Source organism: Pogona vitticeps, chromosome 9, assembly GCF_051106095.1.
Source record: "Pogona vitticeps strain Pit_001003342236 chromosome 9, PviZW2.1, whole genome shotgun sequence".
NCBI classification, from domain to species: Eukaryota; Metazoa; Chordata; class Lepidosauria; order Squamata; family Agamidae; genus Pogona; species Pogona vitticeps.
Genome location: NC_135791.1, coordinates 7,902,263 through 7,920,795, shown reverse-complemented (window position 1 = coordinate 7,920,795; position 18,533 = coordinate 7,902,263). Strand labels below are relative to the sequence as shown.

At 41.6% G+C, this 18,533-nt stretch overlaps 1 protein-coding gene across 2 annotated transcripts in view; it reads right to left on the bottom strand.

Annotated features, from left to right (window-relative positions):
- The window catches only part of ARID1A (AT-rich interaction domain 1A), a 104,495-nt gene that overhangs the window by 47,942 nt on the left and 38,020 nt on the right, over window positions 1-18,533 (bottom strand). For both annotated transcript variants that reach the window (XM_020806902.3, XM_020806904.3), the window contains exon 4: window positions 17,236-17,349. In XM_020806902.3, coding sequence (XP_020662561.3) covers window positions 17,236-17,349 — 114 coding nt within the window. The remainder of the gene's footprint in view (window positions 1-17,235; window positions 17,350-18,533) is intronic.

Below are 18,533 nucleotides of genomic sequence, written 5' to 3'. Positions count from 1 at the left end.
TCCTTCCGTGACTGCCTACATGAGAGAGTAGCCACACGGCTGGCTAAATGAGTAACTTTTAGAACTGCTATGCAATGCTGCTCTGACTAGGGCTTTAGTACTATTTGTGTTTACCATCGTTTAATGTTGTAAGCTAAGTCTTCATACTCATTATTCTTAGCTTTAAATATTGTCTTTTAATAATGTGAACCACGGTTGTATGCTCATTATTTTCAGCTTTAAGTATTGTCTTTCAAGGATGTAAGCTGCCTTAGTTCCTTTTAAAAGAGAAAGGCGGGGTTTAAAATGTTTAAATAAAATAATTAATAAATAAAAGTAATGGTCCTGAATTTCTTATTCTACACATTTAACACACTGTGCAAGAAGGAACACTCCAAGGTCATCTAGCAAGGGGGGGGGGCTTTTTTTTTTTTTGGATGCTAAAAACAGCCAAGATGACTTGCAGCAATTTTTTCTGTGGTGCAAGTCCACTCCACAGAACACTCTTTCCTCCTGCAAAATTAGATTTGCTCCCTCCTTATATAATTTCCACTGTAAGGCAGAACCCCCCCCCCAAAAAAAAGGTATTTGCCAAAGTTTGCAAGAGTTTGCTTCAAGTTAAAAGGTAAGAGGTACAATCCTGGAAACAGGTATGTTTTAATGTACAGTGGCGCCTCGCATTACGACGTTCATTCATTCCAGTGAAATCGCTGTAGAACGAAAACGTAATGCGAAACTAAAAAGCCCATAGAAACACATTAAAACCCGATTAATGCGTTCCTAGGGGCTTGAAACTTACCGTCCAGCGAAGATCCTCTATAGCGTAGCCATTTTCGCTGCCTGTGCAGCAAGGAGAAAAGAGCGGGGAGCCATGTTTTTTACCTGGTGGCCATTTTGAAACCGCTGATCAGCTGGCCGAAAATCATCGCTTTGCGAGAATCGGTTCCCGAAGCAGGGAACCGATCATCGCAAAGCGAAATTCCCCCATAGGAAACATTGTTTTGCGATCACAAAACCTTCAACGTAAAGATTTCGTAGTAAAACAGAGCGCTCGTAATGCGAGACACCACTGTATATATTCTTTAAGGCCAACGCCTTCCTCATTACCACCTCATAATCTTTTAAGGTAGTGTGAACAGACAACTTCCCGGCAGTATCGACACCAACAACTACCACCACCACCACTTTACCTGGAATTGACATCTTCTCATCTATTCAAAGACAGGGTATCTCTTATCCCTCTTTTGCTTCCAAACACAATACTTTAAATCTAATTCCATTTTCAACTGATGCTAATACAGTATACAAATCCCTCTAACTGTGAGCCGCCCAGAGTAGACAATGTCTAAATGGGCAGCATATAAGTGCAATCAATCAATCAATCAATCAATCAATCAATCAATCAATCAAATCAATCAATCAATCAATCAATCAATCAATCAATAGTACTGATTTATTTCCCATTTTTGTGATCACCTTAGATTTCACCAGATGGTGTTTTATCTTATTTCTGACGGCTATCCATTCAACTGCTAACAGTGGCGTGGGATAGGGAGAGATCTTTATAAATGACTGAAGTACTCTTTAGTGAGGTTAAAATATACTTTGAGCAGCTCAAAATTGCTGTAAACAGTGAAAGATTCTAGGAAGGTCAAAAAACTATGGCACCCACATCATCAAAACAAGATATGCAGAAGATATGCATATGGTTTACCTACACTAACACAGAGACTATGCAGCTCCTTCCTATCTGGAGCCTCTTGTAAAATAGTATTTGTTTTTCTCTTCTTTTTCAGCTTAGCTAGATTATGTACATTTGCACCTTCTTTTCTTTCAGTGGATATATTCTCATGACTTGCAAAATGGTAAGTTCTGCTGCAACAGAAGACAAAAATATTGTGGATACTAAAGGATTCTCCCTCTGTGTTTGATACAGCTATGTGTGTCTTTCCAAGGCCACAGAACTGAAAACCCTGCACTTAAAACGGCTGGCCTTGAAGGCCTGGTTAGTTGAGTAAAGTAGCAGCCATATTCCCAACACATCCTCAATGTAACTATGGCAACCAGCCTACTCCTGCATATTGACACATTGCAAGCTAAGAGTTAGCCATAGGAGTTCAGAGGTGGCCATTAGCTGCACCATTTTTTAACCATTCCATGTTTTACTGCCATCTTCATTCTTGGTCAAGAGAACAGACCATCAGCACCGTGCTAGTGATCAGGTCTTCATAGAAACTGAAAGCATAATTCACAAACAGCGTCCTCATACTCCCCAGGATATTTCAGCTCAACTGGATTCTAGCATGCTAACTAGTTATGTGACACACACACATTTAGAAATCATTAAAAAGGAAACTCATAATACAGCACTAGAACTTAGTCCTTTAAGAATATGGATTTTGTTTGAGTGAAGACCTATTTGCCTGTATCCAATAGTACCTTTCTATGGTTGAAATATAAGACACTGGCATTATTTTGCAACGGCGTTGATCCCATTCAGCTGAGGGCTTCAGAATGTGGTGCTGGGGACAACTGCTTGGCTTCAGACTCTTTAGTGTACAAGATTCCTCCAAAATCTATCTGTCCCTTATGGTGTTTACCATCAATAAAAGTGTAGCACGCAAGGAACTGAGTTAGGAATTACTGGTATGCTAATAATATCCAGCTCCACGTCTGTTTCAAATGATGCCAAGGATGCCGCAAAAATCCTAAAAGTGTGCTTGAAAATGAGGACGCATTGAGGAAGAGCACAAATATCCTATTGGTCAGTATACATTTTAACCATGGAGTGGGGTATAACCTGGATATGATAACACTCCCTGGTGCTTACTCCTGGATCCCTCATCACTCCTAAAAGTTCTGGCTGCAACAAGTATTAGACATACCTTTGTCTACTCTTTGGCTAGTGTACTAACTGTGCCTTCTTTATTGGGCTAAGCACATCCAGGCTCAGTCATCCATGCCTCAGTCGCCTCCTGTTCAGGTTACTGCAAATCATTCTGACTGTGGCTACACTTGAAAGTATTTAGAAACTTCAGTTAGTGAAAAACATTATAGACAGACTTCTGTCAGCAGAATGCTTTGGAGGCTATCTTCACTCTGGCTTCCAGTATATTTGCAAATACAGTTAAGGGTGCTGAATTTTACCTCCAAAGCTCTGTATCAGCCATTCTCAACAAGGGCCCTGGCACATTTGAAGGGGACCACAGACCCAAAGAATTTTTAAAAATCCATTATTAAATTCATTTGTTGGTGTTGTATCGTTGTTCAACGGGGCCCTGGAACCTGGGAAGAGCTCCTTAAAAGGTCATGGTCAAAAAAAGGTTGAGAATGAATGCTCTATGATTGGAGGGCAGGACGTCTGCCTCAGCCTGTATGAAGTTGTGTGCAATTTACAGTCACTGGCGGGTTCTCAGAACAAGGCCTTTTTCAACAGCAGCAGTCTGACTGCAGAGCTCCTTCTTGAAGGGATGTAATGATGGTTTCCTTGTTATGTTTCAGAGTGACAGTACAGAGGTTTTGACCCAGCCAACATCTAAAGCTGCTTAATGTTTTATGCAGAATATCAATTACAATTCTCAGATTTTTTTTGTTCTTTCATTTTACTGCCCTTCTGTTTTCTTCGTTTTTTTATTGTGCAAAGTTTTTTTTCATTGTCCATCACCCCAAGCAAATGTCTGGCAAAGGGCATAATTCATATGACTATTAAATAAAAATACACTGTACAGAATCCATCTGAAAATTATTAAGTTTATGTCCACCTCTTCCACACACTCCTCTTCCTCTCAAGCTGGCAGTTCTTGGGTAACAGCAACCAAACACGAAATCCTAATGTATGGCCGCAGCACACTGATCAATAAGGGGCAAGCAACTGAGCTATTCTGGCTCTTCCAATACAGCGGTTCGGCAAGATTAAGAAACAGTCACTCTTGGGGTTCTAAGCAGAACTGGGCCTCCTCTAGCTGTTTTCTGATTAAATACCAGCCCGCCTTGCTCTCAGAAGCTGGGGCTCTGAACAGAACAAGAAAGAAATGACAGCACTGCTTAGAGCGCATGTGCCCCGTTGTCTAATCTGCTGCTTTCCAAGTCGCAGCTGGCTTCATATTTCAGTTAATTTTCTAACCGAAATTGTTCCTAAGAAAACAAAAGCTCCCATCAGGGGAATCTGTAACGTATACAAGCAGGAAGCTGCGCTGAGCCACCAATGACTAGAATAGAAACAGGAAACGGGCCCTGGATTGAGCATAGAGTGATCGGCTGCAAACCCAGCCCTCCTGCACGAAGGGCAGCGACAGCACACTGCATCAGCGGCTCAGAGCAGCGTGATTTATAAGGCAGGTGCTGATTGGCTGCCTCTTTGGAGAGAATCGAGCACACAGCATTCTGTGCCGCTCGGAAAGGCCGTGACTGACACAGCAGAGGAGGAGGAGGACAAGGAGGAGGAGGGTGGAGAATTTCCTCCAGAACCCTCCCTCCGTTCAGAAGTGGGATCTGCTATTTGCCACATGGACAAATAGCAGATCAGTTCCAAGGAGCAGGTCATGCCCACAAACCGTGTCACTGGAATGACGTGAAGAAGATCCCCAGCAAGAGACGAGTAGAGGCATTAGAAGACACCGTGCTGAAATGCATAAAGGCTACCCGGGTGTTCTGTTTTGTTTCTGTTTTCAAGCCTGAAAGGGGATGGGGCCCCAGGGAAACAGAAATACAGCATGAGTGGCCACATGCAGAATTTGTTTTGCTATTAATCTCTGTACGCAAAATGAGCAGCACCATTCAACAGCCAAGGCCTTATAGAAACCTTTCTGCGAGAACAATTTGGGATGCACTGATCCTTCAAATGCCATATGGATCTCTGGCACGGTTTACTCTGGGACCATTTGCAGCATTGCCTAGACGAGTTATAATTAGCAGGCAAACACTATTTTCCCATGAATTTATGAACTGCTGGGCCTAGTTCCACGCCATGAGCTGAGGAAAAACGAAGGCACTGAAAAATGTTTATTAAGCTTTATCACCTTTCTCCCAAGAGGGGACTCAAGGAGGCTACACAATAACAGGCAAACTTCACAGCTGAAATATAAACTTGGACAGAGCAAGCCCTCTGAAGCCAACCTAAAACATGGGTATAGTATTGCTTTCGCTTAACCGGCTGGGTATCAGCACATCCAAATGAGCGTAACTATGCCATGTCCTCCTCTGCTTTGCGCCTCAGGCACTTTTCTTTTTGAGAACTGTCCTGAAATGGTTTGGGACCTACCAATTTAATTCTTTTTACAACAAAAATGGTTTGCTTTTGCAAAGTTGTACTGACACCCCTCGCCCAATAGTTAATCTCCCACGCATGGTGAAATAAGATTGGCATGTAAAGAGTTGTGCTAGATACTCAAAGGCTGTGAAGCTGTCTTTTAAAAACGGACAGCTTCTAGAATGTCATATTTTGCAATAACTAGTGACAGAAGCCTAGTGAGACAGGATGCTGGGGTAAATTGTGGGTTAATATCGGCTGAGCTGTAAATATGTCATCATTCTGTGCAAAGGGTAAGTGCCGAGTGTGGTATCTACATAGAGACAACTTCATCATCTCTGCAATGAGCCAGCTCCTGAAGACACACCAGCATTGCCACGGTGGGAAGTGTTTGAGCAATGGCAGATGAAATCTCGGAAGCTGAATGAGTGGCTCGAATTGCCTACAGCTACGATAAAATTTCTGAGCTCTGCACAGCCCCTGACTGATCCACATGGCAAGCAGAATAATTAAAGCGAAGTTGCACAAGTATGTGTAGTTTGCATTGATGCTAGTTTCAGCTGTCAGCAATTAAGCCTTCTAGACCAATCTGTGTTCCCAACACCTACAGTTTGCTGCAGCTTTGTGGATGAAACTGGTGGAAGAGGTGAACATGCTTTCACCTTTAGAGCAGCAGAACAACATGCTCTCATGCTCTTTAATTTGATGGACCACAAATGAGGCAATGCCATTCATTTATCCTGGCTGGGTCATATGGGAGTAGTAGCCCAAAACATGTAGAGGACATCAGGATGTTGTTCCTTGTTCATTATCTGTTTAATACAGTGGTCCCCAACCTTGGGCCTCCAGATGTTTTTGAACTACAACTCCCAGAAGCCTTCACCACCACCTCTGCTGGCCAGGATTTCTGGGAGTTGAAGTCCAAGAACATCTGGAGGCCCAAGGTTGAGGACCACTGGTTTAATAGGTAAATATAATAAGTAAACTAACTATATAAAGAGGTGCCATCAAGTTTGAGTTATACACTTCCCAACTGGACCTATGGGAATAGCTATTGTGCTTCAACAAGTTCCACTCCAAAACATTTCACCTATACACTTAATATTCTTTAAAACCTTTCCTCAGAAAAGCCTCCCAAGCTTGGGTCTGATATACAAAAGATTTATCTATACAAAGCCCAGTGACACACCATCTAAAGATAAAAAGCAAGGGATGATATAGATCGGATTAGCCCAACAAGTCCATGAGAATCCACCATGCTCAAAGGTAGACTTTGAACAATGAGCCAGTATGGTGCAGTAGGTAACAGTGTCCGACTTGAGCTCTAGACACCCGAGTTCAAATCTTTATTCTGTCATGAAAATTCAGTGGGATAGCAAACCCCCTTGACTGCTATCCATAACTTGAAATCCCTATTATGGTCCCCATGTCAGAAATGGCTTGGGGGCACATAACAGCCAGGCAGAGCAGATCACTGGACAGAAACCACATCAGAAAAATAGCCAGGAGTTGCATTATGGGCTACAGCGTGAAGGTGCAAGACACGGAGGGAAGAAAGGTACTGCTAGTGACAGTAGTTTTATTACTGTGTAGAAGAAGTCGAATTTAAAACAGATTTGTATCTGTGCGATATCCCACTGGCCAGGAATAGCATGCCTTATGTCCTCAAAGAGAAGACAACCGTTTTAGTTCATGGTCAACAACATGATTTAAATATTTACCTTTTAAAAATTGGTTTTTTGACCATTTAAATCAAAATGATAAATTTTTAAAATTTAAATCAAATAACTCTTTTAAAAACCATTGTTTTTTTATCCACTCTGGTCAGCAGAGACCGGGAGGGTAGAAGACAAGTAAGTATCAGCAACCACATAAGTCAAGCTAATGCAGAGCAGTAAATCGTGCTTCTAAGCCGTCAGTATGGTAGTTGCTTTGGTGTAACTTGAATGGTGATAGATATACTGTACACAGCTCTTATGAACACATTTCAAATACTAATTAAGACTTGTCCATCCCAAAATCTCAAAGGGGTGAACAACTTTGATTACACTTGGCCTATACACAAAGAATTTAGCACAATTCTCATGTATATGAATTTTAAGGATTCCCAGATGTTTCCTACAAACTAATATCTATAGCAGGTTATCTGCATACAGTGGTACTTTGAACAGTATTAATAACATAGTTCAGGGCAGGCTTATTAAACACAGAATGGATAACACTTAAACTGGTGCTTGCATCTAATCAGTACACCTAAATTTCCATTTGCATTTTAAAACCTCTCTCCGTAGTTTTACCTTTTTCAACAGTGTACGTTTTTTATGTTTAACAGGACAACCTGCCCATATGTTGTAGCTTGTTATACGTTTGCCACAAAAATCAGCAAAATTAGAGAAGCTTTTCATTTAGTCAGTAAAAAATCAGGATTAGACGTAGTTTCTTAAAGAAATTAGAATATAAAGGTACAGTGAATAATAGGGAATATAGAATTATTCATGGCATATAAATTTATGTAAGTTGAGTACAGAGGACATGCTGTATCATCAAGATGGCAGTATCAGTAATAGTCAACAAGACACAAATGCAAACTTAGTTCAAGCTCACACTACAAATTTCACATCTCAACTCAGCTACAAACTCAGAGGGAAGGCTTAGAAAGGTGGTTACTTTGATCCTCATGTTATATGTGAAGCAAACATTCTTCTACCTTGTAGGGTTGTTGTAAGGATTACAGAAAGAGAATGAGGAATAAAGAAAATGTTTGGAAGGTGCATTCTTTCCTTAGAGGTGTAGTTCTCAACTAGTGGTACACTTTGCACTAAGGGACCCCAAAGCATCCTAAAGCGGATACTGGATTTTCATAACAAAATAAAAATTTATTCTCCCTCTGTCCTCTACAATTGTCCCCATTTAGAAATTTGATTTATAACAATACAAGAACTGAAAATCGTATTTTAAAAGAGTTGCAACACAAGGGCCAGAATCCTGTCTGTCTTTGTGGAATGTAAAGTTAATAACAACTGTGTGCCATATTAAGACAATCCCAATTTACGGCTACATTTCCCAAGGTTTTCTAGGTAGAGAATACTCACAAATGGTCTAGCATTCCCTTCTTCTGGGTGCCTCCCGGGGCTCTGCAGCTTGCCCATGGCTACGAAGGCCATGTAAAGCTATGGCTTTGTACATTTCCTGAGTGTTTTGCCCAGCCAGCCAGCATAGTGCCATGTGTAATGGCAACAGAGTATTTAATCTGTGCATGCCTTCCTCCACTTCTCAGCTGGAGAACAGACTAGGAACATCTGCTGCAGTACTGCTGCTTCCTGCTCGGAAACAAAACAAGCAAGGAGGCAGACAGGAAAAGAAGGTGGGCGCTGTTTGAGTGCTGGAAAAAGAGTGTCCAAGCTTATGCAACCTGGGCAATGGACAAGAGCAGCTGCAGCATTTGAGGGGTTCCCTCTGATGTTGGCAGTTGCTCTACAAGATTCCTTTCACTGCTCCCACTTAGGGCAGATCCTGAAGCTGAGGCTCCAATACTTTGGCCATCTCGTGAGATGAGAAGACTCCCTGGAGAAGACCCTGATGTTGGGAAAATGTTAAGGCAAGAGGAGAAGGGGACGAGAGAAGACGAGACGGTTGGATAGGGTCATTGAAGCGACCAAAATGAATTTGACCCAACTCCAGGAGGCAGTGGAAGACAGGAAGGCCTGGCGTCCTCTGGTCCGTGGGGTCATGAAGAGTCAGACATGACAAAACGACAAAACGACAAAACGACGACGACGACGACGACGACGACGACGACGACAACAACAACAACGACAACAACAACAACAACAACAAGGGTCATTGGTGGCTCCTGCTTTGATGGCTACTCCTTCTCAGCTTGGCTCCCCTTGCAGTTGTGTGTGAATGGCCAATATGGTTAGAGGGAATGGCTGGCTATTTACCACCCACCCACCCCCCTGCAGGGTCATATACATGAAAAAGTGTTTCACGAATAGCACTTCTGCCCTGCCACAATTTTCCCCAGTGCATTCATGGCTTCATGTTGTCCACACAGAGCTGCACAACAGGATTTCAGCCAAGGAATGTTTTATTCCAAAGATCCATGTTTAAAACTGAAGGAGAATTCACATTTTCATATGAACTGCTCTAATTTGCACTTCCAAAACCAATACATTTTATGGGATACAAATGTGTTTCAGTTTTTGTATTTCTCCAAATTATTCAAAGAGGTTCTCTATTTTTTTAAGCATAGGGAAATTATGCAAATAAAAAACTGAGGGGACACTGCGAGCAAAAATCAATATGTGCAGCACAAAATGTACAATACTTTGTAATTTTTCATATGTATGAAAATATGGTATCTGAATACAATGAATTTGTTTATCCATTTTTATGGAGACTTAAAAAAATTAAACTGATGTGAAATAGGGACTCAGAAAATTTGTACTGGGAAAAAATGTGAATGTTACAGAAAACACAACATCCTTAATTTGTACTATTATCAGTTTCTGGTCCCTCAACATTTGTGTCGTCGCATTTGAAAAAACAAATATACGAAACTCCTCTGGTTGTTATGTGCATTTAATAGCCAGAATTTGCTGAACTACAGTTAACTGACAAGACAAAGACTGCAGGTTCACATATTCCTACCTCCAAGATTGCTCATTTCTTATGAATATGAGTTCCTCTTGCCTTGCACCATTGTCATGCATTACAACAGTACTAATGAACTCAATGGCTCGTACAGCAGAATGATCAAGAATCTGGCCTATTATAAATCACGAACGTCTAGTTCAATTCTTGCTGTAGAAAGGCCATATCTCGCCATAAGACAATAACGTCTAGGACTCTGAACAATATAAGAGCCATATAAACATTAATTCTAAAATTCACTAGACATGGAGTTTCTTAAAGAAGTACACTGAATATAGTTGTTGGATCATAATCACAATCCAACATTTAAAACTACTTTGAATTTCCGCTTAAGTAGGAAACGGGCTATAGTCAGTACAGGTGTCAATATAATGCCCGTTGCAATTATACAGGATAAGTGAAATTTCTGGTCTAGAAGATCATGCTGGGTGCTGTTTTTCAAACCGTTATTTGGAAGCAGAAGTGTTTTAGGTGCACCTCTGAGTTACCAATGCCCACTGGGAGGTAACCTATAATTCTCTATCCTGAGCCACTGTGGCCCTTTTGGCATACACAGGCATCAGGTTGCCAAAATCAAATGCCTTTCAATATTATAAAGAAAAGCTAGAGGACAATCAGGAGAACCTGGTATCACTCTCATAGGCTAAGGAAAAGTATCCTGGTTTTGCAGAATTTTTTTTAAAAATTGTAATAAAAGCATATCATTTCACCATCCTAACATGTGCATTTACATTCGATTTGTGTGTTTCAATATGCCCAGTCAGAAAACTGTTCCTTTTTCTTTTCATCAAATGAAGACGTTTCCATCATATTTTCAGCTGCCGTTCAAGCCTTGACTCTGTTTATTTGTTCCCGACATTTAACCCTGCATATTCCACTAACTAAAATAACATGTAGTGAAAAGTCTTGGAACCCTCGGAGGTCACTAGAATTAGAATTTATTGAAACAAATGAATTAATTGCCATTTGAATTACAGTGGTGCCTCGCATAGCGAGGTTAATCCGTTCTGGATTAATCCTCGCTGTGTGAAACATCGCTCTACGGAAAGAAAAAAGCCATTAGAATGCATTAAACTTAGTTTAATGCATTCCAATCGGCTGATTTACTCACCATACAGAGATGTTCCTCTATGGCCGGCAGCCATTTTCGCGCCCTCCCCTCACTTAACGAGGGCGCGAAAATGCTGCGTGCGGCCATTTTGGGGCTTCCGTCGGCCATTTTGTAGCCGCGGAACAGCTGATTGGCGGGTCGCAAAGCGAAGGTCGGTAAGCGAACCGCTTACCAACCTTCACTCTGCGATTTTTGCCCATTGGGGCCGTCGCTCTGCATCGCATTAGCGATCAAAAAAACGTCCCCATAGAGCAAATTCATCGCTCTACGGGGCGCCCGTTGTGCGAGGCACCACTGTACAGAAGTTAACTGCCTGGCAAAACGAAATAAAGCATTTCTTTAAATTAGGGCAACCAGACTTAACAGGTTCAAGTCCGGCCCTTTGAGAAATGCTATGGACTGCAAGTACAGTACAGTGATGTGGCTAAAGGAGCATTTGGCAACAGAACCTCCTGGTGGCATACTCTACGTCAGGGATAAATGGACTTGTATTTCCAGTGTGCTGCTTAATTCAACTTCCACCAGTTCAAGCAAGCAGGCCTCACAGACAGGGGCTGAAGGAGATGACCCTATCTCTTCATAGGTAATTAAGATGGGTTGTTGCCACATACTCTGTTCTCAAGAGCAGCCCTTTAGGAGACAGAGGTCCTTAAATACAGCTGAACATTGATTTGAAAATAGACATGTTCCAAAGATGAACAACAAGAAAGTGTATTAAAGAAAACAGGAAACTCGAAAATTAGCTCAAGTATTTAGGTATCTGGTTTGTAGAGCCATGGAGTTTGGTTTCCCCACCATGTCTCCTGTGAGCACAGCCAGCCTAGGTGTCCTTGGGCAAGCTGCACACTTCCAGGATGACCCCCAGAAGAAATGTATGGTAAACCACTTCTGTGTATTCTCTACCTAGAAAATCATGAAAAGTGTCATCAAAAGTTGGAATCAACTTGACGGCACACATGCACACACAAATAAACATATAACCATATTTTAGCCCTGTTGCAGTACAGCGTGCAAAATCCTCAAATTCCCTGACTTTGTCTCTATCTCTGAACCTAATATGGTAAATAGGAAAGCCAATTAGCATTGCATACACCTGGGAGGCAGGAAAGTTTTAAGGGTCGGATCATACTTCCGCACTATTAGAAAGCAGGCCGGGTAGGTGGGGCTTGTCAGCCATGGAAAGCAGCCCATCTAGGAGAAGGAAAAGTCCAATTTCAAACCTCCACTGCCTTGTGGCTATATCCACTCATGGAAAAGGCTTCAGGAGTTAACCTAGAGGCAAAATCCGGAGCTGGAGTCCCAGAGGCAGTTAGTTTCGTTCTGCCAACTCCTGCAACGTTACTGGAGCCAGTTGTATTGGCTCTTGCCTTTCTATTGAACCATTTCAGCAACGTGGAGAGGGGGGATTTGCTGCTTGGGTAACAGCCTATCCTCCATACTACTTTACCCAGGCTTCATGCTCTGGAGAGGACACTTCTCGATACAGAGCATGTTACCATAGTCTCTCGAGACTGAAGGATGCCTATGATGATGCAGTACAGCCTCCTTTAAAGCAACATGGTGTTTTCTAGAACTGTTAATGAAATAAATCTGCATTGCATTTTAGCCAAACCAAATTATTAGACTATGTACTGTACCATTTCACATAGCAAGGCCCACCATCAAACTAAGTAGAACTAAGTCACATCTCATGGCTGCTCAACAGGTCAAATTCTACACAGTCGTGCACAGTCTACAGAGTACAGCCTGCCAATCACATTTATAAGGGCTATGCACTCTACAAAAGTCAGCTTGACAGCAATGAAAAATACAGTGTTTTAATCATGTGTTCAGAATACAACCCCAACCCTATTTACTATTCCAATTTAAATGTATAATTCTTAGAATGTGTTAACCAACACAAAGGGGTGGGATGAGAGAACACCGGCAAAATTTTGTTCAAAGTAAAATTTACTGAAATCTCTGGACCTTTCCTCCCAACACTCAGTTTCAGTCTGAACCCCAGTTGCCAGCCAAAAGAAGCATTTCTTACCAGGCTTTCCCAAAAAATATTTGTCATGATCTGCCTGCAGAGGAAGGGTTACCTATAATTGGAATGTACCATAAAGAACATCTGGCTTTATGCACTTGTAAATGAATGTCTCAAACGCATCATGGTTGTGAACAGCCACTTGCCTAGTCACTTGTAGCAAAGAAGAGTTACCTTTAGCAATCAGGCAGCTAAAACATTTGTAAAGTGGAAGCACAGTTTTTATGGCCTCATTTGCAAGGCTAACATAGACTTCAATGTCCATGAATCTCAGAAATCGTAACAGGACAACCCAGAGTCTCTACTGCCCTGCTTTTGACTGACTGCCATCATTTCGAGAACGGGGCCAACTTTGTAATACTAATACATTTGGAATGGAGCAGATGCCAGCCCTAGTTCGTTCTCGGTTCCAAATGTAGTCAAAACAACACTGGAGTGATTTGCTATCGTGTGTATAAGAAGCTGAGCATATTCATTGCGTGTGACCGAAAACTTTTTAAAGAAGTCTAGTTTGGGAAAAGGAACGCAACCATATTTCCTAGGTAAGAATTCTCAAGATTCTCTCTGATGAAGCAATTTATCTGTTCTTAACAGAAAGCTAGGATGGGGACGGGACAATCCCCCTCAATTGCGCCAGACTTCGGAAGGTTCCAAAAGCAAAACACCACATTAGATATACTCTTCCAACTCTAGCTCTGGAGAGCAGCATTTAGGAGAGCTGATCCCTTCACACCCCAGTACTTGTCCAAAGTTATTTCTGCTTAGTTTGATGGCCGGCCCCACTACACTGAATGGTGAAGAACAGCCATAGTATACTTGGGGCAAGTTAAAATATTGCACAGAGGGTTTTTTCCCCAAAAAAGTTAATTTTTTTGCCACCAGAGGAACACAAAGGGACTTTTTAATTTAAAACTTCACTTTTTCTTTCTTAGTTAAACCCACTGTTCAGTTAACAAAAATCCCTTGTAGCAACCTTTCCAGTATACAACCTCTGCACTAGAAAAGTCTTAGGAAGGAGAGAGGGAAAATATGCAAATAAGCTTCTTTGGCTCTGCTTGCTTGGTACTGGGACCTTGGGCTGCCGACAAATCTGAAAAAATGGTCACATCTGACTCAGGTCATGAGCCGGAGTGGTCCTTTAAGGTGCACCTCTGCCATCCAAAGGGAAAAAAGCCAAGAAGTGGGTAATAGAAGCATTTCAAGTGCCTCATCTGATTAATTCCAAACAAGTCCCAGCCCTAAGTTTGGAACTGGATGGAAAGGACAAGCAGTTTCCAGAAACTTACCAGCTCTTTTTTTTTCATTGCCAGACTTGAGAGAGGGAGGGATATAATGAAAGTTTCTCACAAAGCTTCAAGTATGAGGTCAAGAAACAACAATCCAACACATTCTACTCTAAACTTAGTCCAAATTAAGTTTACTGTGACTAATCTACAGGTATGAGTATTGCAATTACACAGGCACAAGTCACACTATACATCTGGGAATGCCCTCTATTTTATTTAGTTAGTTAGTTTCATTTGTAAGCTGCCTTTCTCCCCATAAGAAGACTCAAGTTAAAACAAGTAAAAACACAATAAATAAACACATCAAAAAGCAAATTAAACTACTGTATTAGTATAATTAAAATATTTCCAGTAATTAAAAGCATCACCTTTAAAAACAAACTCAAGCTGAAAAGCTAAAAAAACCAGCATCCAGGGCTCAATTTTTGTACATATTAAGGTTAAAGTTAAAAGCCGGTCTGAAAAGGTGGGTCTTCAGCTGTCAGCAGAAGGATAAAAGGGAGGGGTCTCCAGAGGGAGGGCATTCCACCATCTGAGAGCTGTCACAGAGAGGGCCTCCTCACATGTCCCCATCAAATGTACCTGCAATGATAGTGGGACCAAGTGGAGGGCCTCCTCTCAGGATCTTAAGGACTGAGAAGGCCCATATGGGGAGATATGGTCCTTCAGACAGCCTGGATCCAAGCCGTACAGGGCTTTATAGGTAACGATCTCAAGGGAGATGTGTATCAAGACTAGAGTCGTTGGATGAGATCCAATCCTGATGGGCAAAACTTTGGCTTTGTTAACAATGCCAGAAAAAAAAACTGTCAGCAGCTGCTCTTGTAGCATGTGGTGGTCGAAAGTCTAAAGAGGCTGAAGACAGATGAACTGGGCACAGCGCAAGAGTCTCTGTCATGTCCTGGTCAAAACAAACTAAACAAAATGCCCATAAATCGCTAAGGGATACTATCATCTAAGAGCCTCCATTTCTTCCAGGTCTTGGTCAGACATAAAAAGTACAAGACCTCATATTAAATCCACTCTTTAAAAGGGTGACCTCCAGCAGATTCTGTTACATTTAGTTACCATTTAGATGCAGAAATGTAATATATTTACTGTACTCCAAAAAGCGCGCACTCCACTGAAGAAAGCAACTTAATTCTAACAACAGACAAAGCAGACTCCACAAAATTTGTAGAGCCAGCATCATCCTGCAACTGAATGAAAACTGCTAACCTGGTATCGCTGCTTAGCATCAATACGACGTCTTGAGTCATTTGAACAGCAAAACATAGAGAGCACAAAGCCCAGGTGTCTATGGTCAAAATGCAAAAATCAAAGCAAGGTCTGGGAAACCTTTGGTCATCCAGATGTCCTTCAGAAATACAATGTGATGTGAAGAAAGGGTCTAAGAAACTATCATCTCTTCTTTCCCCAATAGTAGGTTTAAGGCTCAGGCTGCTTACACTTGACAGTACCCACAATTTAACTCTTCATCTTGCATCATTTTGGGAAACATGAGAACCATGTCCTGTAATACAGTGGTGCCTCGCTTAACGAGTGCACCGTTTAACGACGAATCCACATAGCAACTCGTTTTTGCGATCGCTAATGCGATCGCATTGCGATGATTCCAATGGGCGAAAATCGCATTGCGGTGATCGGTAAGCGTTTCGCTTACCGATCTTCGCATTGCAATGTTCTAAAAACAGCTGATCGGCGGTTCCAAAATGGCCACCAGAAGAATAAAATGGCCGCCCGCAGTGTTTTCGCGCCCTGCCCTCAGCTTACCGAGGTGGTGAAAATGGCGGCTGGATGGGGAATCATCGCTTACCGGTGAGTTTTCGTCCCACAGGAACGCATTAAACGGAGTTTAATGCGTTCCTATGGGGTTTTACATTCCATATAGCGATGTTTCCGGATAGCGACGTTAATCATGGAACGGATTAACGTCGCTATGCGGGGTACCACTGTATTCAGAAAGGGTATTTTTTATGGATACAAAATTTACTTAACTGTTGCATTTTTATTTCCTCTTCAAAAAGTCATCTAAGGCATCGAGTAAATATGAAGCAAATGCAGCTTTCTGCTATGCAATTTTTTTCATGCCGCTTCAAAAATTCAGAGGCATCTACTCAAGAGGCACAATACCCGGAAAGCCAAACGCTCCAGCAGTAGTAGAAGCAACCAATTCTAGGTCAGCGGCTCAAACCCCCCTTTCAGCCTGCTGGGGGCAGTCTCTTGAGGAGAAAAGTGGCAATGGGCCAAGGCACTAAATAGCTTTTCCAAACACTCCAAAAAAAAGCTGTCTTTTTCAGGAACAGGGAAAAGCTATACATATGAAATCATTAGCTTACTAATTACAATCCTCATGAGACACAGAAGATACAGCAACAGGCATAAATAATCAGTTTTATGTACAGTCCACTGTATCACCAACTAGTGTACACTGATGAACACCAGCAGGAAATTGGACCACCATAGAAAACTGAACCCCCACACTTAAGATTAGAACACTCAGGATGTAGAAAGACTGGCCAGGTGACCAGCATGTGAAGGTAGAATGTAAATGTCCTCATCTGCAGAAAACCAGGTTAGTTCTGTTGACTTCATCCTTGATATCCGAAGCACTAAAAGCAGCTAGATCAGCAGCAATTTTTAAACAATTCTTTTTACACTTGCAAAACATTTCCAATAAAGGTCAACATCGGTTGATTTGTGTTTACAAATAATTCAATACATACAATATGGATTTCAGGCACATCAGCGTAGGCTAGGTGCGAATTTGACTTCTACTCTTTTAACTTCTGGGCCTGAATTCTTAGGATTCTAGCCTGCATAGAAGTTCACCGCTTCCAATTCCATCTCAAACAAACTGCACAATAAGCATCTTTTTGTGCCTCAGATATTTTGATCCTCCAGTTATTCTTAAGGCTCGACTCACCGGCAAGCTCGAGGGTCTTGACTGAAGATTCAAATTCACATCTTCTTGCCCCTTACTGGAAGCCATTGAGGCAGCAGATGATGCTTGCGACCCAAACGAGTCTTGTGATAACTCCTAGAATGCAAGAGACCAACCAAGTTGGGGTGGCGGTGGGGTGGGGAGAAAATTAAATCTCGTTTATCTTCAGTTTAATTTACCATACTGAGTGAAAAGCTGCTATCTAGACAAACATGGATCCAATCAGCTGCTCTAAATGATCATTGCATCTTTGTCATAACTCAGTTCCAATAATATCATGGTTACTTTTAAGACATAAAATATCATAATAGCAAACTCCACAAAATTGATCACTTTGTAAGCTGTTTTAAAACTACTCAAATCAAGTCTCTCTTTCCAGTGATTCCTACAGCTTGCAAACCATGTCAGAATAGACTATACAGAGTCTACTCCAGCCTACCAGACACAATCACATAAACAAATTAGAAGAGCCAGGATGAGATGACAAACAAGGCCTTTTTGCCTTCTGTACACCTTAAGGGTACCAGCAACCTTCTACGTCTATACTCAGCTGGCAAACCAAATGTACCGCTCTGTTTCCAACGTGAATAATATATCAGGGGCTCTTTTACAGCTCCCCCTCTTATTTATGTTTCTAGCAAAGACACAGGGAGAAAATGTCCATAGCTGGTAGGTCTCAAAACACTGCCCTTTTTTTTTCTACTTGGAAGTGAGACAAGAACTGAAGTAGCTGACTTGCTGGCGTATCCAGTAATACACCATACATTTATTTGTTATTTTATTTAAAGTACTTCTATCCTGTCATTCTCAGCAAAAGGACTCATATTGCTCAGTATATGTTCAAGGAAAATGGAGTGCTAACCAAATCAGTGCTAAATGGGGTAATTATAACAAACCAGTGTGGAGCAGGTAACCCAGGCATCCTGAGCAATAATAATCTTTAGACAGACTAGGACCCAACTGAGTACCACAAAATGGCTGCCCAAGCACACACACTGTAGCTAATCAGGACTAAATGGGGCACTGTACAGTGATGCCTTGCAAGAGAAAAATAATTCATTCTGTGAGTCATGTCGTATTGCGAAAATTTTGTGTTGCAAATTTTCCAATAGGAAAAATGCATTTCAATGCATTTCCCATAGGAATGCACTGGGAAAAAGTAGTTTTGGGAAGCATGGCCATAGAAAAATTAATCTTGCGAAGCACAGCCATAGAAAAATTCGTCTTGCGAGTCACCAAAATAATAATAATAATAATAAGCAAAACGCTTTCGTCTTGCG